Genomic DNA, 23,398 nt, shown 5'->3' with positions numbered 1-23,398 from the left:
CTGAATGGACAGCTGTGGCCGCTGTTACACTCGGCACGCACTGAACCATGTCCTGAGCCGGGATCAGGTGTCCCGAGCGCGTCATGTGTTGGTCACAGGGGCTGCAGTCTGTATGCGTTTATACGTGAGGATCTCCCTCCCCCAGGAAAGCAGCAGGGCTGCAGTCTCATTTGATCTCCTCTTTACTGTGGATGTCACTGTCACCATCACAGCCACTGGGAGGAGCACACAACTTTAACCCCCTGTGTGCTAAGGGAAAGGGCTATAAAACTAGCTATGTACACACAACGTTCTAGGGAGAAAGCCACCCCAAGCACACGCGGGCACAGTGGGAACTGGGGTCTGGAGCTCGGTGGGGGACCGTGTGTGGCAGGCAGGTGGACGCATGTGAGGACATGCAGGGGAAGGGCTCGGGTGGCGGCAGAAACATCGCTGGGGCCACCTGCAGGCTTCAAGCAGCTTGGCTGGACGGCCAAGCTCTGGGTCCTCCCAGGCTCCTCGGCTTTAGGGGTGAGCCCCAGGTGAGAAACCCCTCCCCCCTAACTTTGACCTTAAACTCAGTGGAGGAGGAGACTGTAGGACCAGGTCCCCAACCAAGGGTCCCCTCCCACCGTGCCAGATGTGGCGGGTACCTGGCCCCTTCCTAACACTGACACCAGACCAGGGCCAGGGTACCGGCACGGGCCAAGGGAATAAGGCAAGCAGGGGTGTCCACTTGGAAGGCCAGGGCTGTGGAAGGCAGTGAGGGGGACCTAGGACCCCCAGCAGAGAAGTGGCAGCTCTGGGCTCAGAGAGAAAGAATGCCATGGAAATGTATCTCTGGGACACCCTATCAGGGTGGAGGCATCCCCCAATCCTCAGGCATTGCCCACAGAGACTGGACCCAGGGAGATCCCCTAGGAGTCTCCACAGGGACAGAGATTGGCACTTAGGGGCCACCACAGACCAGTCACCGCAGTGATTTCCACAGAGACAAGAAGCTGGTCATCAGGGAGAGCCTCCCCCAACCTGGGGTGGGGACAGGGAGGGTCACCATGGTGGCCGGATGCAGAGACAGCAGTCCATCCTCCTGGGCGCAGATGAGTGGGGCGGCCTCTAGCTGACACGGTACGTGGACGTGTTCTTGGGCTCTGTGCTGGGCACACACCAATCGCCGGCCTCCTGGATGGTCTGGTAGTGGCGCCAGGCTGACTTGTTGTAGACGGGCAGGCGTTCCACTGAGTCCGTGGACAGGGCCTGGACGGCATCAGGGTCAGCCTCTCCTGCTTCCCTGCGCCTTGCCCCCTCCTCGGCACTCCAGCCTTGCCCCGGTACACTCTGGTGGCCACTGACTGTGGCCCACATGTTAGCCCAGCCAAGTGCCAGACACGGGCTGAGATGACTAACCCGGAAAGACCCATGAGAGGGTCTGTCCCTTCCGTGGCTCGCTCCTGCCCATTCAAGAAGGCTGTTCACTTAAAGGTCAGGGAGGGATAGGAAGGAGGCCAGGCTCTGTGACCCTGAACAAGGTCACCAGCTCTGGGCCTCAGTCTCCCCCTGAGCTGAATCAGGAGTTATCTGTGGTCCCCCCTTTCCTTTTTTTTTTTTTTTTTTGCAGTACACGGGCCTCTCACTGTTGTGGCCTCTCCTGTTGCGGAGCACAGGCTCCGGATGTGCAGGCTCAGCGGCCATGGCTCACGGGCCCAGCCGCTCCGCGGCATGTGGGATCTTCCCGGACCGGGGCATGAACCCGTGTCCCCTGCATCGGCAGGCGGACTCTCAACCACTGTGCCACCAGGGAAGCGCCCCCCCACCCCGTTTCCTTCTGAGTCTAGCAAGTCAAGGGTTCCCAGAACAGGGTCTTACTCATGCAAACCACAGACTCCCTGAAACTGCCTGCCAACTTAGGAGTGCCTGGTGGCTGGGAACTATAGCTTCGCTCTGATTCTCAGTTTGGAATCAGGAAAAGGTTGGAGGGATGGAAAAGAAACCTAATAACAGGCCCGACCTATCAGCAAACTCCCCCAGCCAGACTCTGCAGGCAGGGGCACTCACCTTGAGATAGATGACAGCGTCGGTCCCAAAGCCCTCCATGGAGAAGAGCTGCAGGTCCCCCTGGAAGTACTTGGCATACAGGCGGGAAATAGGGAGCCCATACCCGAAGCCAGCCTGCAAGGGGGTGAGAAGGGAGCGTGAGGAGACACTGGCCCTGGGCTTCCTGGAACTGCAGGGACCCGATGTGCTGAGTGAGGAGGGCCAAGCTGGGGTCGTGCACGGGGACTCCCAGAACTGGGGTGGGGAGGGGACATGAGAAAGGGACAGCTCTGAGGCAAGGTGGGGACCGTGGGATAAAGGAAATCGGTCTGGCAGAGGGAGGAAGGCTGCGGAGCATGGGGCGGGTGGGGAGCAGTAAGCAGGGCAGGGAGAGGGGCTCGGGACTGGTAGCCAGGGGTCTGGGCAGGTCACGGGGCACCTCTCTGTCTCAATTTCCCACACCCAGCTCTGCCTACTCTGCTGGGAACGGACAGGGAGGTGTTGGTAAGCTGAACAACTCCAAGAGAGAGGTAGTTACTTGTGGAGAGAGAGAGGGGAAGGGAGAGTTGAGCAACAGTGACAGACAGAAGACACCCACAGGTAGGTAGGTAGGTACAGGCTGGGAGAGACAGGAAGAGCAGGGAGGCCCAGACTCAGACTCACACACAGCCACACAAGGACGGAGGGACCATGGGAGGTAGGGAAGCGAGAGATGGGCAAGAGTGACAATTTGATAAGAGACCCGAAGGCCAACAGGCATCCTTCAGGAGGCCAGTGGGGGGAGCCAGAGAGAAGCCGTCTCACCAGTGGGGTTCCCCCGGTGCCAGGCTGAGGCGTGGGGGCCGTGGAGTACATGTAGCTGAAGAGGCGCTCAATCTTCCTCAAGGGAACACCCCCACCTCGGTCACTCATCTGGGGGACGTGGGACACGTCAGGGTCTCCAGACCTCAGTTCTCTCCACACCCCACCCGACCTTCTCAGATCTTCCTCACCCCCAGGGGCTTCCCTCAGCCCATCTCCTGGCAGGAGGGAAGTCTCCACACCACTGCTCTCTGGTCCCCAAAGTCAAGGGTCACATACTTTGATGGAAAGATCTTCCTCGCCCAAGGCCACCATGACCTTGAGAGGTGGGAGAGTGAGGCTGGATTCATGGCTTTCCACAGTCGCTCGCATGGCATTCTGTGGTGGAAAAGGGGTAAGACACAGTGAGAGCAACCTAGACCCCACCACTCCCACCCCCCACAAAGGACCATCCCCCAGCCTCCTCACCTTGAAGAGTTCAAAAAGCATGTGGTAGAGGTGGGAGGGGACATAGACCATGTGAATTGGCTGTTTGGAGTTGGATGCTGCCAGGGAAGTCCAAACCACAGATCAGGAAATTGTCAGGAGGTCAGCATTCAGCATTCATTCACCAGCATCCAGCACCCAGCACTCAACCACCAACCACTGTCCCTCCATCGTCCATCCATCTGCTCATTCGTTCATCCGTCTAGCCATTCATTCAGTGTCCATTCATCTATCTCTCTCTCTGTATAATATCCATCCATTGTACAGTGTCTGTCTGTCCGTCCAGCCATCCATTATCCATCCATTCATAGTCATATCCATTCAATATCTATTCGTTCCTCTATCTACCCATTCAATGTCCACCCAACCATCCAATTGTCCCTCGATCTATGTATCTGTTCAAACATCTCTTTCCCATCTATCCATTCATTCAAAGTACAGATCCATCCTTCCATTCATCCACTGTTTATCTACCCATCTATCCATCATTCATCCACCCAAATAATATCTGTCTATCCTAAATGTAGCCTACTAGCGTTCACCTTGATACCAGAATCCCCTGTAGAGCCTTTTCACCCAGAGGAGAGGGGAGGGGGCTGCCCAGGTGATTTTGACACCAGCATCCTACTTCCCAAGAATCACTCTATCCTGGAGAGTTTTCTTGGTTTTATAGACTGAGTGTCTCTTCCTGGTGCCTGGCACAGAGCTTTGCATGTAGCAGCAGCTCAGTAAATGTGAGTGGATCAATGAATGAAGGAAACTCGGGCCCTGTGCTGAGCAGTGGAGACATAAAGTTGCATAAAATTCAATCCTACCCTCTCAGAAATTCAAGTCTAGACAGAGAAACGCACAACTGACTTTCACATTAGGTGTTGTGCCCAGAGCTGTGTGCTAGGCCCTGGGCTTGACCCCAGGGATCCTGAAGTAAAGCGGCCTGTCTCTGCCCTTTGGTTTCTGCCAAGTGATTCAAACAGAGCAATTTAGAGGCACACCTGGGGCAGGCGGTGCCTAACTCTTCCTGGGAAGTCCGGGAAGGCTTTTCAGAGGAGGAGGACTTGATCCAGGTCTTAAGGAAAGACTAGGATGTGGGCAGTGCGACTTCCAGGCACAGAGGCGTGAACACCTCAGGTTTCTGGCCCACAGGCCAGGGTGGCTGAGGAGCAGGTGGGTGGAGGGGAGGGTAGAGGCCCTGATCCTCCTCACCCCTGCACCTCCAAGGTATTTATCCAGTTCACCCCCTTCTTTTCCTCTCTGCTGCCTTCCCTTCCCCTTGCCTGAATCTGCAGTGACCTCCTAACTGGTCTTCCTGTGTCCTCTCCTGCCTCCTCCAACCTCTAAATATCTTTTTTTTTTCTTTAATATTTATTTGGTTGCACTGGGTCTTCGTTTTGGCAGGTGGGCTCCTTAGTTGCGGCTCACAGGCTCCTTAGTTGCGACATGCATGTGGGATCTAGTTCCCTGACCAGGGATCGAACCTGGGCCCCCTGCATTGGGAGCACGGAGTCTTAACCATTGTGCCGCCAGGGAAGCCCCCTTTAAGTATCTTTAGAATGTTACTCAGATCCTGTCATCACCGGGCTTCAAACCTCCGGTGGCTTTCTGCTGTTCTCAAAATCCCAGCTCCTGTCTGTGGTCCACTGGCCCTGCATGCCTAGCCTCTCTCCCACCCATCACCCCTTTAATCTCCTAACCCCACCACACTGTTCCTTCTGGTCCTTGACTACCCCATCCAAAGTAGGACCCTTGTAGCCATCCTCTTGTATCCGTTATTCCCTTTCTCCTTGTAGTAATAGATGCCTCCCTCCCCTGAAGTTTTGACTAGCACGTGACTACCCAGCTAGAGACTAAATTCCCAGCCTCCCTTGCAGCTGGGAGACGTAGGAAAGTGCTGTGTTCAGCTCTTAGGCCCTGCCTTCTACATCCTCTTTCCCCTTCTCCAGGCTGGAACTGAGACATGAGGGTGGGTAGCCAGCTTTCACCATTCTACCCCAGGGGCTGGGGAGACGGAAACCTCTCTCTCAAATTAAACCAGTTTTTGGATTTTGGGAAGACAGCCAAACTCATATCCCACCTAATACACTGCTCCTATCCATCACTGTCACGTTACCCCATTGTGTTTCCTTCCTGTCACTTATCATGACCTGAAGTTATCTTGTTTGTTATTTGTTCATTGGTTAAAGGTCCCATTCCCCAACCTCCCCAGTACCGAGAATGTAAGCTCCGTGGGAACGGGGACCTTGCCTGTTGTGTTTACTGCTTAATAAATATTTACCAGATAAATTAATAATAATAATACAATAATAGCTCTGCTTCTCCCTCATCCAGGTAACAGTTCATTTCCTGAGTCCCACCTCACTTTCCTCTCCCATGTGCCCAGCGCTTAGACAGACAGACAGGCAGACACACAGCCTCACTCCCTCACCATTGATCTCCTGGATCTCCAGGTCAGGTGAGGCCATGTAATATTTGTCGCACAGGAGCTTGGCCATGTCGTAGGCATCTGAGAGAAGAGAGGGGTCATCAGGGAATGGGGTGACCTCTCCCCAGCAGGCAGTCCTCTTGGCACCAACACTGAACCCATGGGGACGTGGCCCCCACCCACTGGGGAATGGGTCACCGTCTGGCCAGGTAAGATTGGGGGATCACTGGGGCTCCTCTGTGGGCCAGGCACGGTGGGGACAGCTCACCTTTCACCACCTCAGAGACGCTGCAGTTGGGGTCGATGCTGCCGATGTGTTTGGGGTGGGCTGGGTTGGTGCTGCCGTCAAAGATCAAGGCTGCGGGCGGGGAGGGCGGGCGTGGTTAGCGGGGCCACACAACCCCAGCGCTCCCTCCCCCGTTCTCCAGTGCTCCACCTCTACTTCTGACACTTCTGACCCTGATGCCGCACCCCCCCACCCTCTCTCCCCTGACCCCTGACCCCTCCAGCCCTGGCCCAGGCCAGTCTTGGACCTTTGTAGGCCTGAAGCAAGTCTTCTCAGAAGTTTCCTCCCCATACATTGTACGTTATATTTAGTCTTCTCTTTTGCTAGACATTTAAAAATAATTTTTACCTTCTTGTGTAATTAATGACTGGCTACGATTTCTCAACAATCATAGTTAATACTCCTGGAGTAAGAAACACCAGACAACCACCTGTGTCCTAACGTAAAGAGACTTTTACGAACGCCGCGTAAAGAGGCGACGCGGTTTTGCCTTCTGTAAACATGCGAACAGCGACCGGCCCCGCGCCCGCTCACTGTGCTGGTTGATCAGCATGCGGATGGAGATGCGGCTGAGGTAGAAGCGGTCCAGGAAGTACTGGATGTTCTGGTTGGAGACGGGGTCGTCGCCGTAGGCGTCCTTGTACTCCAGCACGCCCTGCGCCATGGTGGGCACCACGTCATTGTGGCGGTTCCGGATGGTGACCAGGGCGTCGGTGAACCTGCGATGGGGGTACACGTTGGCCCTCACCCTGCCCCAGCCCTGGGACACCCTCAGAAGCACCCCGCTTCTCTCCATGGTGCCTTCACCCACTCGACTCTCCCCAGCCCACTCCTCCGGAAGCCCACCCCAAATCTCCCACCGCCTGCCTGACGGCCTGGGAGCTCCACAGGGGCGGGGCCTGGGTCCCCCCATCAGACTCAGGGCACACCAAGGATCGGGGGCTGTCTGCCCCCTCAGACTGGACACCCCTGAGGGTGGGGGCATTTCCTTCATCCCGCTGGCATTTCTGCCCCCGGGGCCGTGGCCCACACCTGCCTTCCCGCCCCCAGCCGAGGCCTCACTCACTGGCTCAGGGTCCGATGGTCCTCAGGGTCCTTGTCCAGGAACTCCATGATGTCCAGGAGACTCTGGACATACCTGTGTGCGGGAGGGTGCGGGGGACGCCTCAGCCCCACGCCGGGCCCCGGCACACCTGACTCTGCTGACCCTGCTTCTGTCCTGCGCCTCCAGTGGGCGCTGCCCAGAGCTGGGCCGCGTGGGTTCTCTCACTCTGCTCCCTCCGTACGTGAGTCTCCCCAACGACACCACGAGTTATGCAAGAAAGTCTCTAATTTGTTGGTACCTAGAGCGCCTCTGCTTGACATCCTAGAATACCAGTCCTCAAAGGGGGTTTGGTGACCACCCCACCCACAGGTCTCCCGGATTAGGAGACTGAGGCCCAGACCGGAGAGGGGCCTTGCCCGAGACCAGCAGTGAGGGCAGGCTGGGGCGAGGCACTTAGCTCCCCAGGGCCCGTCGTGGAAGCAGATCTTAGTGTTTGTCCCGCAGGGTTGTTTCTGCATCCCACGGGCACGGGGGCAGAGTGGCCAGCCCAGAGCTCTCCCAGAGCAGGGGTTCAGGGAGGCCCAGAGCTCTCCCAGAGCAGGGGTTCCGGGAGGAAGATGACAGCCTTATACTCCCGACTCCAGGCACCAGGAGCTGTGCAGGCTCCTAGGGAACTGGATTGTAAATGGTGGGTGGGAAGGACTCGGGGTGGGGTGGGCATGCCCAGCTCTGACACTGGGTAGGGCTGGGGCCCACGGAGAGCCTGAAGCGACCCGGGCTGCCCAGATGGTGCCAACCTGGAGCCACTGTCCCCCCCGCCCCTACTGCGAGGCAGGACGCCACTGCTTCCCTGCTAACGCCTCAGCCCGCGACAGCCCATTCTCCTGGGGAAGGCGGAGAGCTGAGCCTCTCTCTGGCAGAAACACTTCCAGCCGGCAGGAAGGAGGGGCCACCGAGAGCTCTGACCGGGGCGGGGGGGGGGGGAGGGCCCCCGGGGCCTAACAGTGTCTCTAGAAGAGGCCCCCACCACAGTCGGAAGCATTCCCAGGTACACAGTGCTTTGACCCTGACAGGTAAGAACGGCAGTAATTAGCCCCATTTCACAGTCTCCTCAACTGAGGCCTGAAGCAGCTCCACAGCTGGGAGGTAGTATAGTGAAGACCGGCCTCCAGCGCACCTGCCACTGTACAGTGCTGGCTGCTCGAAGTGCTCAGCCCGTGGGGCCTGCGGTTCCCTCTGCCTGGAGTGCCCTGCCCCCTCCACCCACTAGCTGCTACTCTCCCCTCTGCTGCTTAAACCAGTAGAGAAGAGGGTAAAAGGGCTAGCTTTGAAGCTGGCTCTGCCGAGTTCCTGGCTGGGTTTTTCCACTTTGAGCTGCGTGGCTCTGGGTAAGTCATGGAACCTCTCTGGGCCTGAGTTTCCTCATCAGAAAAGGAAGGGTTTTGGACCTACTGCTGTCACTGCTTTCTGGTGAGAATTAAATGTGATAATTAACACGGTGCCCAGCAAACAGTGAGCACTCTCTAAACGTTTGCTCTTGTTTCGAACAGTGGTTCAGACACTGTCAACAGCTGAGTGCACCCTCTGGGTCCCCAGGCGGCACACGACACACTTCTCCTGGTTGTACTGGGCAAAGACTCGGAATCACACCATGTCTGAATCTGTCACGCTCTGGACGGCCACTGATGGCAGGAATGGGGCCGTGCTCGCCCTGCTGCGCCTGCCTGCCCTCCCCACCCAGGGCCCGGCACGACGCCTGGCAAGAGGTGGCGTAGTCACTGGTAGGCGGAGCCGACAGCAGAGGAGATCAGCTCCCCCTCAGTACCCCCGCAGCCCCAGCAGACAGAGCGGCCCTCCTTCGGCCTCACCGCAGGCTCCCTGGAGAATAAGAACAGACGACACTTACCCAGTGACTGTTAGAGCTCAGAGTCTACACAGGGTCTCTCATCTCCCAGCAGCCTTCATGAGCATGTGGTATTTCCCCCCTTTTGCAGACAAGGAAACCAGCTCAGAGAGGGCAGGTAATATGCCCCAGGCCACACAGTAAGCATTCGCGCTGGGATTCCAACCCAGGTCTGTCTGATGCCAAGTCTACACCACACGGTCAAGTGCTCACTGTCTACACCGGTCCCAACAGCGATGCTGATGGTGAAGGCGGCCCAGCATCTACTGGCGCCGGCCTTGTGCCAGGGCTCTGCTCTGTGTTCCCCTACTTTGACCTCCACAGTGACCCTGTGTGTTGGGGGGGTGCTACCGCTAGACCCATTTTACAGATGAGGAAGTTAACATGCAGAGCTGGGATCCTCTCTCACAGGCCTGTGTTATCCCTCATTCCTTGACCACACCCAGAAGAAAGCGTCAGGCTCATGGGATTCTTAGAGGGAGAGGGGATTTGGGAGGAGAACCTGCGAGTATGCAATGGTGGGGACAGGCAGAGAGAGGAGAGCGAGGAGACCAGCTGAGGGGTGGGGGCCCTGGAACCCCTTCCCAAGACCCTGGGGTAAGCAGAGAGAGCTAGGGGCCCCTGACCAGCTTGGCCAGGAGCGGGGGCGAGGGTAGGGTGAGCGCTCTCGCTGCGGGCCCCGCCCCTCTGGGGCTGCCTAATGAACCATAGGGCGCTGTCACGTGGCCAGTGAAGTAGAACAAAGGGCACCAGGATGGACTGGCAACGAGCAGCGCCTGCGGGCAGGGCTCTGGGGAGAGCGGCAGCCTCGGGCCTCCGTCTCCTGACTGTGAAGCAGGGTTTAGAATCCCTGCCTGCCCCCCTCGCAGGGCCATTCCTTCAGGGCAGTGGTCCTGAGTGTACTCTTGGAAGGAAGAGGAGAGGATGACAAAGATTCTCCCAGGGGAACCTTGACTCTGGCCTGAAGCCTCCCAAGGGCCTGGCAGACCAGACCTCAGCCCTGGGCCAGATCTTGGTCCTAAACAGGGAAAGACGCTGGGGAAGGAGTGACGCTGGCTCCTGGGCTGCCCACCCCCGAGGGCCAGAGAAAGAGCTGGGCTTGGACACTGGTCTGGACCAGTGGTGCAATGACAGATGCGCAGCCTGCCCCGGGCCTGGCAGAGCAGGCAGTGGGGCCAATGTGACGCCCTAGGGAAGGCCTGGCCTGCCGACCCCAACAGTAAACAAGGCCGCCCAGGACTTCCTGGGTGAGATCTAGAGCTTCCTTCCCCTCCCCTCCACCGAGGTAATGTGGAAGCCCCAAACCCTGCCTCTGGGGCTTTCCAGCCATTCCAGAGCCCTGGATTTAGGAGCTGGGAGTGGAAAACGGAGAGAGGAGGGAGCGAGACAGCGTGTGTGTGTGTGAGTGTGTGGGTGCGCGTGTGTGAGCGTGTGTGTGTGCGCGCGTGCGTGCGCGCGTGCGTCTGTGTGAGCGTGGGTGTGTGTGTGAGCGTGTGTGTGCGCGCGCGCGTGTGTGAGCGTGGGTGTGAGCATGTGTGTGCGTGTGTGCTTGTGTGTGTGGGTGCGCGTGTGTGAGTGTGTGTGTGTGTGAGCGTGTGAGCGTGGGTGTCGGAATGAGTGCCCGGCAGCTGGGGAGGAGGCGTGTGCAGCCTTGCGTGGGGGCAGAGGAGTGGTAAGCATGTGTGAGTCTGGGCGCCTGCGGGTGTGTGTGCACCACGTACTAGTGTCCACAGCCGCTGGGGACCAGGGGTGTGAACAAGGCAAAGGCCCTGCGAGGAGGGGAGGGGGGCAGACGTGTCCTCCATCTATCTGGAAGCTGCTTGTGGAGGGGTGATGGGCACGGCCCTGAGCCAGGCCGACCTGGGTCCCATTGCTGGCGGTGCCACTCAGGTTCCCGTGTGTGAAGTGGGCTTCGTAGCAGCAGGCGCGGATTAGAGGAGACGATGCTGGTGCCCGGTCTCCATTCTGATTACCTAAGTGGTGGCTGAGGGATTCAATGGCAGGGTTTGGCCCTGGGCGCCCGGAACCTGTGAGGTGGTCATTCTTTTCAAGGGCAAGGACTGGGTTTGGGGTCTACATACTTGCTGACGCAAGAGAAGTTCATAGAAGGTGCTGGTGATACCCCCTGCCACCCCCTTCCCTGCAGCCCTGCCAAGGCTCTACTGGTGACAGGAGGGACTCGCTGTCGTTTGATTCTACTCTGCAGTCATCACTCAACCCTCCCTTTTCTCGAAGTACATCCCCACCGACTCCACGCCCTTCCTCAGGCTGTCTTTCTCTCCTGAGAGGAGGCAAGGTTACCCCTCTGTGCCCCCACAATACTAGCCATCAAACCCTCTCTGTAAAGAAAATCTACTTTCCCACTGACTTGCTCTGCGAGCTTAGAAATCTCTGACTCCTGGTCACTGTCCCAGAACGCGGTTCTCTCCTTTCCCTTCAGGAACGCAGCCTCCAGATCACACAGCCTGGGCTGGGATCCTGGCTCTGCCAGTTATTACCTGAATGAGCTCAGACAAGTTTCTTACTCTCTCTGAACCTCAGTTTCCTCGTCTACAAAATGGGGATAAGAACAAGGCCTACTTCATCAGGCTGTTGTGAAGTTAAATGAGTTAATACGTGGACACGCTTAGAACGGCTCCAGGCATGTCTGCTTCTGTCATCGTCATCATTATTATTACTATGCTGTGAAGAGAACCTCTGCCACAGCACATCGTCTTTGTCCCGGAGGTGCTGTTGCCAGAAGCTCGCAGACATCACGCTCAGAGAGTTCCGTGTACTTTCACATCCAGCAGTGGCATCTGACCCTTAGCAACAGAACGGATCCCCATTTTACAGATGAGGAAGCCGAGGCTCAGAGGGGCCACGTGGTTGACCAAACATTAAGTGTCTAGCAAGCAGCAAAGCCAAGCCTCAGAGTCAGGCATGCCGGCGCCACCACCCAGGGCTTTCCTCTACCTTCCAGTCACTTCCAAAACAGGTTCCCACAACACCAAGTCTGTCCGGTTGAAATAATACATCAGGTTTGTTTAGAGCCAGGAATTCTCCACTTGCCCACAGTGATTCCTGCCTGGAACCTTTCCCCAGCTGAATAGAAACTCCATTAGCTGTTGCCACAGATTAACTATTACCTCTGCTCCTCCAGAGAGCAGGTGCTCAGGGCTTGTCCATTTCCAAAGGGGAGGTTTTGCTCCTCACTCATCAGACTCTGAGGCTAGCGGGCCTCTTGCCAGGCTCTCTGATAGGTCGTCCCCCTCCTCTCCTGCAAACTCTACCCACCTCCACCGCCTCCATCATCCAAGCTGGCAAGGGGGTTCCCCCAGATAGGGAGGTCTGCCCTCTCTCACAGGCAGCCGCCTCAGAGAGTCCTTCCTTCCCTCAGACCACAGTCTCTCTTGCTGCAGCTGATGCCCATTCTCCGGGAACAGTCTCAGCAGGCCGTCTCTTCAGTGTGACAGCACACTCTAGCAATACCTTGGCCTGCTCCCCTCTAAGTGAGTCATGCACTGGGAAGTCTTCCCTTTTGTCTAACTTCACTCCCTCCTGCTGCTGCTGGACATTACTTCCCAGCTCTGAGGGAAGAAAAACGTCAGGCCAAGCCCCCCGACATGTGTAACCGCGTTTCAGGAAGGGACTCTGGGGGCCTCGGGGGCATCGCGGGCAGTTCAGCAGCTCCCTGCCCTCCCTCCCCACATCCCCTGACTCTTCTAGGAACACGGTGTCCAGGGAGGGGCCTGGAGTCAGGGACCAGCTGGAGAGGCAGCCAGGTGACTCAGCCGGAGGAGGGCTGGGGAGAACAGATGGTACCTTCCGTCCCTCCCCATGCCTTCCACACTGCCCGATGGCAGGAAATGCCAGTTGGCTCAGAGGTCTTGGACCTCTAAGGGACAGGGCCCAGCGAGGGGTGACCTTGTTGGGCCACATGCAAATCAGGCTCTGCCCTCTGTCCCCCCGTCCACCTTCACCGCTTGCAGTAACAGCACTGTATCCACAAAGTGAGCGCTCAGATGCCCCGGCCGGGCCCTCTCCGGCCTCTGCACCTTTGCACAAGCAGTTCCTTTGGCCTGGAATGCCCTTCCCTCCCTTCTAGGTCAGGGTTCAGTTAGGCACCCTGTAAGGCCAAGTGACACGTCACCTCCTCTCTGCGTCCATTTCAACTGCCCCACAACTTTCTGATTCAACTGAAATTCACTGTGCACACATCATGTACCTGGTCCTTCCTTACCTTCTCCTCATTTAATTAGAGTAAGTCACGCATATGCATATTCATGCATAGAAAAAAGCTGGAAGGGCACCAATAAAGGGCACTTACAAAACCTTAACAGTGTGTGGTTAAGGGGTGGAGGGTAGTGGTTGGCATTCCCTTTTATCTACTTTTCTGTGTTCTCCAGGTGTCAACGTGAACATGTCATACTTCCGCAACGAGGGGCAAAAACCCAATCAATGTTATTTTAAAATAACACTTCGCTTTTAATTTAAATAGAACTAACTTTTCAGCGGCTTCCTGCTCCTGCCACTGTGTAGCTCTTAGCTTGCCCTCTTCTACTCCCCCCGTGCGATCACAGGCTCCCTGAGGGCCGCTGCTGCCTGTTTAACCTAACACGGCACTGGGCTCGAAGTAGGTGCGGATGCCGCGAATCCGAAAGGAAACCACAGTCACACCACACCTGCCACCGCCAGAAGCAAGGGCAAGATTTCTGCACACACGCCACTGAAGATCAGCCATGATGACGCATTTACATACCCAGTTACACAGCAAATTCTTGCTCCTTCTCCATGTGACTGGCCTCTGGCTAATGGCATTCAGGTACTTATCCCTGGACAGAGTTTCTGAGTAAACTTTACTGAGGATTTCTCTCTGCTACTGCTGCTCTGTGCAATAAACCTTTGGTCTTTGCCCATCCAAAGCTCTCTGGAGTTGGTACTGAGCCATCCTTGCATCTATTCCAGTGTTTTCCAACATCCAAAACACGCTGACGTGTTTGGATTATATAATTTGAAGGTTAGCTTCTTCCGGTGTCTGCTTCCCACAAAGTTGCCTCAGGTAAATACTACCCAACAGGTGCCAGATTTTCAGGACCAGGGCTGGTGGCAAATGCCGACATTAGCCTGATTTGGGTTTGGGGCTGTGAAAATGATGATTTCCTAGGTGGATCCTGTGTTTCCAGAGAACGGAGGGTGGTGAGTATAGGGCTGTGTCCCCTAGACATGGAGGCCACGAGCTTGATCTGAGTTCCTGCTCTGGCCTAACATTCCCACTTGACCGCAGGAACCCCCCTACCTCTCCGAGTCCCTGTGCCTCTCCTCTTTCCCCGCCTCCCTCAAGGTTCCTGGGAGCAGGGGGCATCTGACAATGGGGTGGGAGGTGCGGGGACCTATTCAGGGGTCTCACCAGCTCTGTACCAGCTGCACCGAGGGTGTGCTCAGCACCCGGTCGGGAAGCAGGTTGATTTCTTTCATGATGTTGGCCAGGCGCACGGGCAACTCCTGCCTGAGGAAGGTGAATGAGGTTTTCTCACAGGCATTGCTGGACCCTGGTGGGAGAGGGAAGGGTGAGCTCACAGAGTTACAAAGCACTGGAGCCAGAGGACATCTTGGGGGTGGGGGCGGGGTCAGGTCACTACATCCTTTATTTCCTTGAGGGTTCAGAAGAGAAGAGATGGAGGCATGGGACAAGGAGTCTTTCCTGACCCCCCCCTGCACTGACCACCACACCACCCAGCCTAACCCTTAGAGAGGTTGCATCCTCTCCTCACCCCCAGCTGAACCCTGCTTGCCTTCAACCACAGGGAAAAGGGCCACCCTGGGCCCACAGGGAGCTGCCTCCAGCCCAAGTTATTCACTTCTCTTTCTTTCCCTCCTAGTAGATACTCACTTCGGGGGGGTTGATCCAGGTGGGCAGAAGGGCCTGGGAAATCCATCCCTACCTTGGGATGAGCTCCCTCTGGCTGAGGGGAGCTATGCTCGGACCACCGCAGCTGCAGGGTCCCAGTGTCATCTCTGGCCCAGCTGGTCTTTATGCCCACTGTAGAGCTGCCCTATGTTAATGCCCGCCCACCTGTGAGGTAGACAGGGCCTGAGAACCGGGGCCCAAATACTTTGATCCTTGGTCTGGCTTGAAAATGAAGAGGGAGTAGAGGACTGAATGAGGCCATGACCTAGAGTCAGGAAACCTGGGTTCTAAGTCCAGGTTCCGCTTTTAACTGTCATCCAGTGCATGTCACCATCCTTCTGAAGGTCTGTTTCCCTCACTGAACTCCAAGTGGGGGACCAAACTCTACTGTGAGCCCCTCCCTCCTGTGACAGTTCTGTTAACTGGGGTCCAGTCTGGACTGGACAGATGCTGGGGGCTGGGAGTGGGCACAGGAGGCTTTCCTACATGGGCGGAGCTCAAACAGGGAGGGGGGTAGGCGGACAAGTCTTGGGGAACAGATGCCCTGTATCATGGCTGCCACCTCCCCGCCCCGTCCCACCAGTGACACAGCTGTAACCTAAGCCAGGCTCTGTCTCCTCAACTCTTGAGAGACCCGGGTAACCCCCCCTGATCTCCAGCTGGCACCATGTGTGAACAGACAGGGTCCACACAATGCCTGTTTCAGTCCCGACGTTGGCACAGCCTTGCCACCCCCAGAACACTGATGGTAGGCGACCCTGGCCCAGGATCCCAGGGGGGCAGCCAAGGATGGGTAGGTACAAGCTACCTGGCTCCATCTCATGGTGCCCCGGACCCCTGCCCAGCTGGGGTAAGGCGGCCAGGCCACAGCAGATGTGATCTGCAAGTGTCCTTACCCTCTAGGACAGCTGGGAGCCAGCTCCTTCAGTGCGCGGAGGTGGACCGGCCAGGGCCTCACTCCTGTTGACTCATCTGAGAGAGCCCCCTCCCCCAAACGACCCCTCCGCGCCCACCCCCGCGCAGGTCTCCTTCCAGATGGCTGCGCCTCCCAGTGCTGCCTTGTTACCCCCACCAGCATCCCCCTCATCTCCTCTCTGACCTTCACTTTTAGAGTCGCCAGGACAACCCCCAGTAACCCTTTAGTGCCTGGTTACACCCTCCTGCTCCAGCGTCACCGCCTCACTGCCCCTTCCTCTCCAAGACCCCTCACAAAGCCCGGGAAGACATCTTGGACCCTTCCTTCTCAGTGCCCCCCCCCTTCCTGCTAACAGTTCAGTCTCTTCAGTAACGGTGCCCTTAACCCTTTCAAGCCCGGCGGCCGGCCCCTTCCTCCCCGTTAACCCTTTCCTGTCTGGACCCCTGCAAGCAAACCTTCCCTGTCACTCGGCCTCCCTTACCCTCCTCGTTAATCCTTCATGGCCAGGACTCCTTCACTCCACCTCCACCCCCCGCGGGCCCTCGCTGCCAGCCGCCTCCCGCCCACTTGTACCGAAGTCCAGAAACTGCTTCATGGAGAGCGGGGACGGGGAGAACTTGCTGAAGTGCTCGATGTACTTGGGCGCCCCTGCCAGGGACGCATTCTTCAGCAGCGCGCGGACCCAGCGCATGGCGGCGGCGGCGGCCGCGCCTCGGGCTCGGGCTCCGGTCCCCGCCCGGGTAGCGCTGGCGCTCCGTTCGGCCCAGGTGGGCCCAGCGCCGCAGCAGCAGCCGCCTACACCCCACCCTGGCCCTGACGGGTCTCCGAATCCCGGCCAATCGGCTCGTCGCGGCGCCCCGACGTTGCCAATGACGGCTCACAAACAACTCCGGGAGAGCCAGTAGCCTCTCGCCCCGGCACGTGGCTGCCCCTGGGCCCACCCCCTTAACACGTTGTTTACCCGGAGCGGCCTGGTGTTTTCGAGAGGCCTCGCCGAGAGCCCGCCTCCCGGGCGTCACCACGCGCTTTCCTCCTCTGCGCCTAGCCCGGGTTAACCCCTCCCTCCCCAGAGGCCCGTTATTCCCTTTCCTCTTACACTCCTTCCTTTCCCCGCTCCCTCCCTGAATCTCCTTCACTTGCCTTCCCTGAGATTGTCCGGGTAGCTTTCAACGCATTCCTTTCCTCCCAAAGGGGTCTGATTCACCTGTCCTGAATTCCACGCACCTGCTTTCCCTCAGGGGGTCTGGTGGGTTTCCAGTCCTGATGAGTGACTCAGACTGTGAATGTTTGCTAACTTCGGGTTCGGGGTGCAAGCCCACGCTAATCCCTCATATAGATATGCAACCCACCCACTTCCACAAATATCTAAGCGCTCAGGAAAAGGCGGCATTTTGCTTTTCCAGTTAAAAAACACCCAACCCCCTAACTAACGCCTAGCGGCGGCTACAATAAACTTTTCAAAACACTTTTATTTTATTACTCCCTACTCATTTGACCTGAGAAAGCAACCTTTTCTGCCCTGGGCTTCTTTAGAGAAAGGTCCTTTGAGGTGTTTTGTGCTGGAGGCCGAGAGCACAGCCTTGCCCAGCAGCCCGGCTCTCTCGTGGGAACATAGCGCGCCCTCTTGTGGTCGAACGCCGTAAGTCCTGTTCCCTCCACCCCTCCCGTTTTCCCCTTTGAGGTGTTTTTCACCCTTCAGTCCTTGTCTGGCACTCACCAAGAGCCTAACAGGTGCTAGGCTTATATGCTGGGAACGGGAAACATAGACAGGATTGGGACATGGTCTTTTCCCTTGATTATTTCAGTTCTCAGTTTGAGAGAGAGCTGCATAAGTAAATAATAGTTATAACAGAATGCAATTACAGCCAATGCAGAGCTACGTGCAAGGCGTCACGATGGAAGGGATCTCTTAGCTGAATGAATAATAACCTATGTGCCAGGCACTGTTTGCATGCATCATCTCATTTAATTCTCCAGACAGCTCTACTGTGCTACTCTTATCCCATTTTATAGATGAGGAAAGAGGTTCAGGGATCATTTTCAACTGCAAATCTGAAGGTGTTACTTCTCTTGCTCACAGCCTTTTGATGGCGCTCCACTTCTTACTGGAGCCTTTCTAGCTCTCACATGATCTGATTTGGCCTAACTCTCCAGCCTCATCTCTCCACATTCCCTGCTCAACTCCTAGCCATACTTATCTACTGCCTTGAACCAGCCTCCAATCTCCCCGCTGTTGCTAATGCTGTCTCTTACCCATGGACCATTCTTTCTTCTCACTTTCACCTACCCTTCTTCAGGCCCCTGACCCCCCAGGCTGGGTTATGGGCTCCCTCCAAAAGTTCCTTAGGCCTCCTGATCTAGCACTATTTTAGCTCTTATCACACCAAGTGGTAATCATCTGCTGACTCATCCGTCTCCCCAACTAGACTTTAAGCTCCACGAGGGCAGGGCTGTCTTGGTCTTATTCACCACTGTCTCCAGCACCAGGCCCAGCACCCAGCACATTGAACGGAAAAGAAGGAGAAAAAAGAAGTTGGGGTCACTGGGAAGACAGGCCACAGAGGTATCAGGGAGGACCACTGGACATCCCTCAGGCTAGCCATTAGGTCATTGACAACGTTGGTGAGTGCAGTCTTCAAGTTGCCCAGAAGAGTGTATGAAATACTATATGTGAAAAGCCAAGCCCTATGCCTGGCACACAGTAAATAATTAATAAATAGCAGCTATTACTATTATTATCAAAACTAAAGTAACAAGGAAAAGGCCATGACCTCTGAGGCTACATGTAAGCGACAGAAAGATTTCCCATGATCGTCCCCTTAGAGCTGGACTTCCGTAATGAGGCTCTGAGCTTGGATTAAATTCCTCCTGCAGAGATGGCTGAAGGGTGGTAATGGGAGTGGTGTGGTGTATCAGTCCAGCTAGGTTAGGTGATGGGAGGTAACAAAACCCCCCAAATTCCCAAACTTCCCACTAAATGTACAACGTGGGTTGGTGGGGGGCTGTCAAGGCCTGACAAAGCTTTATCTCAACACAGGCTTCCACAGCAGCAGAGTTAGGAGAAGCAGAACTGGGAGAGGCACCCCCAGCAATGAACTGTCTCAGCCCAGAATTGATCCCCTTCCCTCTGGCTGACAAGTCATCGGCCGGAATGGCCTCACGTGGCCTCATCCAACCAGGAGGGCCCAGGAAACGCAATCCAGCCCTGTGACCAGAGAAGAGCATTACCTTATGGATTCTTTTAGTGATATAAAAGCCAAGACCCTCTTCTGAAACTGTTCGGAGGTGCTGCAGCTCCAAGGAGCTCAAGAAGCTTGGCATTAGAAAGGGTCCTTTTCTATAAAGCGGACATTGCTGCATCTCTGCCAGTATGTTTCTTTCATGAAAGGGTAGCTGCACCAGTCCTGGAAAATGACTACTTATTCTCACAACCGTGTGTGTGAGACAGACAGTGTGTTCGTATCCAAACAGGTGCTCACAGGAGGTGGGGGGCTGGGCCCGTGAAGCTGGCCAGAGGGATGTGGAGATCCCACTTCCTTCTTCAGCAGGAAGTGGTTGCAGAGGACTGGACCGAACTGAACGGAACTCTGCTCAACCTGAGCTGGGCTTTGACAGCCTACACGTGTATTATTCCTGGCCCAGTGAATGACCCAGATTCTGGAAAACAAACTGAGGTCTCCAGTTACTGGTTGAGAGCTCTGGGTAGGGGCTGGGGTTTTCCTGGAGGAATTGGACATTTCACTGTCAATCAGTGACAAATCCCAGCACAGAAAGTGAGGGGGTGGGCTCTGGTAGAGAGTGGGGAGGGCAGACAGCTGGCACAGGAAGGCAGACACGTCAGGAGGAGCCCGAGACAGCGGCTGGGTCTGAGGGCTCTGAGTAGCTGAATTGAAGATCTGCCTCTAGGCTTCTCTGGGTGGTAATTTCCGGCCTTCTTTCTTGCCAAAGGTCACCGCCTTAGGGACAATTAACAGAAGGACCTGTGCCACGATTTAGGACAACCTTAGCGCAGAGGAGGCAGCGGAGAGCTTGACCCGCCGTGGACTGTGGCTGTGGACTCAGGACAGCAGCACGTCTGGAGCAGCTGCCGCTGACTAAGACTCCAGGTTCTCCCGCCCAGAGGCTAGGACGTGGATACTATGACCTTTCAGTTTTTCCGGGCTTGGGTCACTGGTCCACCTTTTGCTCGACTCATCACGGGGCCTAGGGCTGGCTGTGGGGGAACTGAGGCAGTAAAGCAGGTTCTTGTCTGAATTTAGCCACCAGACGAGGGCTCTCGGCTCTCCACCTGTGCACCCAGCCTCACTGCACCATTCCCCGGGCCTACCTGCTTCTACAGCACAGTGGCTTCCTGCTTCTTCCAGACCCTGCCCTCTACCACCTCTTCCCCAGGCCTGGCGCACTCACCACCAAGAAGCCATTTTGGGTTCCATCCAGTCTACTCGGGTCTTTTTCATTCATCTCATGTTCTGGATCTCAGTTATGTGACCATGACCATCCCTTAGACTGGGACACCCCTGAGAACAGGAGCAGGTGTCTCCGCCATAGAGCTTCACCCTCCCAACCTCTATGAGCCCTGCACCTGGCTTTGTCCACCTGGGGGTCGGCTAGGTAGCATGATCCGTCAGACCGAATGGCATTGGTGAGGCGTGGGGGTGGACGGAGGCAGAAGCAGTGTGTACAAACTGGGAGCTCTTTACTGGCTGCCGTGAGAAGCCTATATACAAAGAAGGCACGAGGAGGGGGAGGGAGCTCCCCTGCTACAGTACCATGGAAGTGGGCAGGGGTTGGGGAGGGGGCCTGCCAATGGGGAGGGGGCCTGCCAATTGGCAGGGGTCAGGAGAGGCTTTCTGGAACCAGCCTCAACTTCTGGAATGGGCCACAGGGGAGAAGGCAGAGCTAACCTGGCTCTGAAAGCCAAGGACAGCCAAGACCTTCACTTCTAGGTCTCCAGCCCACGGTCAGGGGGGGCAGAGGGGGTTCTGGCTGATGTGGCATCGTGGGGCTCCCTCCCTGTTCTACATTCAAGTGTCGCTCCCTCTGTGATCTTGTGGGGGTCCCTCCAGGCCAGGATGGTAATGTGGCTGAAAGGTGGTATCTGCTCTGTATCCTTCCAACATCTCCCTGGCCCAGGACCAGTCCCCTCTTCTGTTGAGGATTCCATTGTGCTCCCAGGGCAGTCCCAGCACAGTGTGTCCTGGCTGCCTAGCACTGTGTCCATCTTTTTTCTTAGGGCTGAATTTCCTGCTAGTGCATGGAACGGCCATGGCTGAGGACAGAGGTTTCGCAACGATTCATGAAAGAAAGCCATCCTGGGGACCTTCCTTCTAGTTCCTTCTGCTCTTGGGTCTGAGCATGCCGGGTCCTGTGAACACCCCCTTGGACAACCTTAGGCAGGCTCCGACTCTCTGGCATGGGTATCGGGAGCTGCACCGGGGGCCTGTCAGTAGTTTTCATCTTGAGGACAGAGTCAGTCCAGTGACTGTGGCGCACGATGGGTCCAGTGTGACAGAGGAGGTGTCACCACATTGGGGGCCTCTTCCTCCTGGCTCTGGTGGAGGCCCTTTGGCGTGGTTACGGCACAGGTAGAGGCTGGGACATGCATGTCCATGCACCATCTGGGGCGCACAAGCACAGTCCACAAGCAGTAGGACCCATATGTGCTCATATGTGTCCAGGGCACAGGGCTGCAGTGCTCAGCAATACAGGATCCACGGCCCCAGCCCTCCTTCGGGGAGAAGGCCATGGCTGGAGGGCACGTGCATACACTTGAACAGGTGTGTGTGCCCGAGCCTGCTGGTGCCAGCCAAAGGCAGTAGCCCCTGTGGACCGTCAGGGCATAACTTATGATAAATAGAAGAAGGGGACACTAGGGGAGCAGGGGTGGGATCAGGGAGGATGTCAGTAGTATCGGTCGCGAGTCTGCCAGCTGGTCACCCAGTGCTTCTTGGTGGGCAGGGTGCTCCCTGGAGGTGGGTAGCGCTCCTCCTCCCGGATCCGCACCCCGTGGTACTTGGGCATGATCCGGTAATAGCGGGTCCGCTTAAAGAAGTCACACTGGAGAAGGGGAGAAGAGAAAGGCCCTTAGCATCCAGCTTTTGCGCCAGTGGGAAGATGTGCCCAGCCCCTTCCTTCCCCACCCGGAGGTCCTCAAAGCCAGGACCGCTACCCAAACACAATGCCATCTCCCTGCGCTGAGATGGGGAGGACAAGGTTCCCCATCCCGGGCCCCAGAGGAAGGAGGAGTTGAGGAAGGCAGAGAGGAGAGGGAGAGGCAGATGGAGACAGAGGGGCAGTCGCTGAGACTGCTGACGGAATGGCTGGGAGGGGTGGTGATCTACCCTGACCACAGTGTCGGGAGGGGTCAGTCTGTCACCCCAGGGGACTCCCAAGAGGAAGAGGGCTGGTTCCCAGAAGAAGGACTCTACTAGTGCCCTCGTTCTCTAGAGGTGGGGATGGGGGTGTGGAATCACTCTGAAGTTTGTCTTGTGGCCTACAAAGATGGGGCCTGGCCTTGGCCTTGACCCTTTCCCGATCCCCAGAAAGCAGAGGGCGCACAGGGAGGGTTTTATGGTTCCCTCTGGGGGTCCCAAGTCCTTGAGGGGCTCAGTGGGGAGGCTGGTGAGAGCAGACACCCCGAGCTCTCCCAGGGTGCGGAGAAGGAGGCCGACAGAGTGGCCTGTTCTTTGTGGTGGTGCTGGGGACAGAGTGACGTGCAGAGAGGGCCCATAAAGGAAGAGGAGCAGACAGAACAGAGTCAGAGGCCCCAGCCAGCTGGGGGCTTGGGGGAAGGGGCCCGGAGGCCGCGTTACCCAGTGGACCAGGGGTGGGGGGCTGCCCCCCTCAGTAGTCGTCCGTCAGCCTCTCTGTCTCTGATGGCTGGCTCTTCATCTCCGCCTTCTGCCTCTTAGCTTCATACAGGGCCCGAGTGCGGGCTCGCTTGAAGAAGCCGCACTGCGGAGGGGAGGAGGTGGGGAGGGGCCATCAGGGGGGGGTTGGGGGGTCCTTGCCAGCAGCACTCATGAACGGGGGCCCGGATGCCTGGGTCCCAGCCCCAGCTTGGTGATGTAGCAGGAGCCAGAGCTCCTGGTTCCCCTTTCTGGCTTGCAGGTCCCCCCATTAACCCAGGCAGGAGCATCCTGGGTGAGATGAGGATGGGGCAGGGGGTGCGACTGGGAGCTGCGAAGAGGTAGGGGGGACTTGGGGGACGGGGGGTGAGACGGAAGTGAGGACTGAGATGAAGGGAGAGCTGGGGAGGGTCTGCTGGCAGGAGGTCCCAGAGCGGGCGTCGCAGTGGCGGGCTGGGTGTCCTCACCTTCCACAGCAACAGAATGATGAGCCCGAGCAGCAGCAGCCCGGCGCTCACAGCCACGAGCACGAGCCACAGCTCGATCTCGGCCGGCAGCTCCTCCACCAGCTCGGAGTCGATGTCCACGGAGAACTGGAGGGGTGAGAAGGGGCTCAGCCTGTATCCGCGCCCTCAGCCCCAGAGCTCATCCCTCCTGCTCCAGCTGGACCCAGGACCCTGCTTTTTTTTTTTTTTTTTAGTTGCACATATTTATTTTTAAATTTTTATTTATGTATTTATTTTAAACATCTTTATTGGACTATAATTGCTTTATAACAAAGTGAATCAGGT

At 56.9% G+C, this 23,398-nt stretch overlaps 2 protein-coding genes across 5 annotated transcripts in view; both read right to left on the bottom strand.

Annotated features, from left to right (window-relative positions):
• Nucleotides 1-180: 180 nt before the first annotated feature.
• PDK2 (pyruvate dehydrogenase kinase 2) lies at nucleotides 181-16,567 on the bottom strand. 4 transcript variants are annotated; one of them, XM_082678203.1, is made up of 11 exons: nucleotides 16,333-16,567; nucleotides 14,343-14,484; nucleotides 7,072-7,143; nucleotides 6,540-6,724; nucleotides 5,988-6,077; nucleotides 5,723-5,800; nucleotides 3,283-3,359; nucleotides 3,094-3,192; nucleotides 2,818-2,925; nucleotides 2,035-2,148; nucleotides 181-1,236 (listed from the first exon to the last, which is right to left on the bottom strand). In XM_082678203.1, exons 1-11 carry the CDS (start codon nucleotides 16,448-16,450, stop codon nucleotides 1,096-1,098), a joined length of 1,224 nt encoding a protein of 407 aa, XP_082534329.1. In that variant the 5' UTR covers nucleotides 16,451-16,567; the 3' UTR covers nucleotides 181-1,095. The 4 variants fall into 4 exon arrangements, with proteins under 4 accessions (XP_082534329.1, XP_082534332.1, XP_082534330.1 ...); XM_082678204.1 differs by lacking the exon at nucleotides 16,333-16,567 and adding an exon at nucleotides 16,241-16,259 and having other exon boundaries at nucleotides 182-1,236; XM_082678205.1 differs by lacking the exon at nucleotides 16,333-16,567 and adding an exon at nucleotides 15,943-16,127 and having other exon boundaries at nucleotides 182-1,236.
• Nucleotides 16,568-20,413: 3,846 nt separating this feature from the next.
• ITGA3 (integrin subunit alpha 3) overlaps nucleotides 20,414-23,398 on the bottom strand; it is a 29,581-nt gene continuing 26,596 nt past the window's right edge. The window contains exons 24-25 of the mRNA XM_082678822.1: nucleotides 23,075-23,200; nucleotides 20,414-21,816 (exon numbers count right to left, since the gene is read on the bottom strand). Coding sequence (XP_082534948.1) covers nucleotides 21,661-21,816; nucleotides 23,075-23,200 — 282 coding nt within the window. The 3' untranslated portion in view covers nucleotides 20,414-21,660. The remainder of the gene's footprint in view (nucleotides 21,817-23,074; nucleotides 23,201-23,398) is intronic.

The sequence above is a fragment of the Grampus griseus genome (genome assembly GCF_964374135.1).
Source record: "Grampus griseus genome assembly, chromosome: 20".
Classification (NCBI taxonomy): Eukaryota; Metazoa; Chordata; class Mammalia; order Artiodactyla; family Delphinidae; genus Grampus; species Grampus griseus.
The sequence above is the reverse complement of the archived record's forward strand: the minus strand, read 5'-3'. Positions and strand labels throughout refer to the sequence as shown.

Coding starts and splice junctions, on each gene's coding strand:
- PDK2 (XM_082678203.1), bottom strand. CDS start 16,450: ATGCGCTGGGTCCGCGCGCTGCTGAAGAATGCGTCCCTGGCAGGGGCG. Junction 14,485..16,332: donor GAAGCAGTTTCTGGACTTCG/GTACAAGTGGGC, acceptor CTCTCCCACCAG/GGTCCAGCAATGCCTGTGAG. Junction 3,193..3,282: donor TGCTTTTTGAACTCTTCAAG/GTGAGGAGGCTG, acceptor TTTCCACCACAG/AATGCCATGCGAGCGACTGT.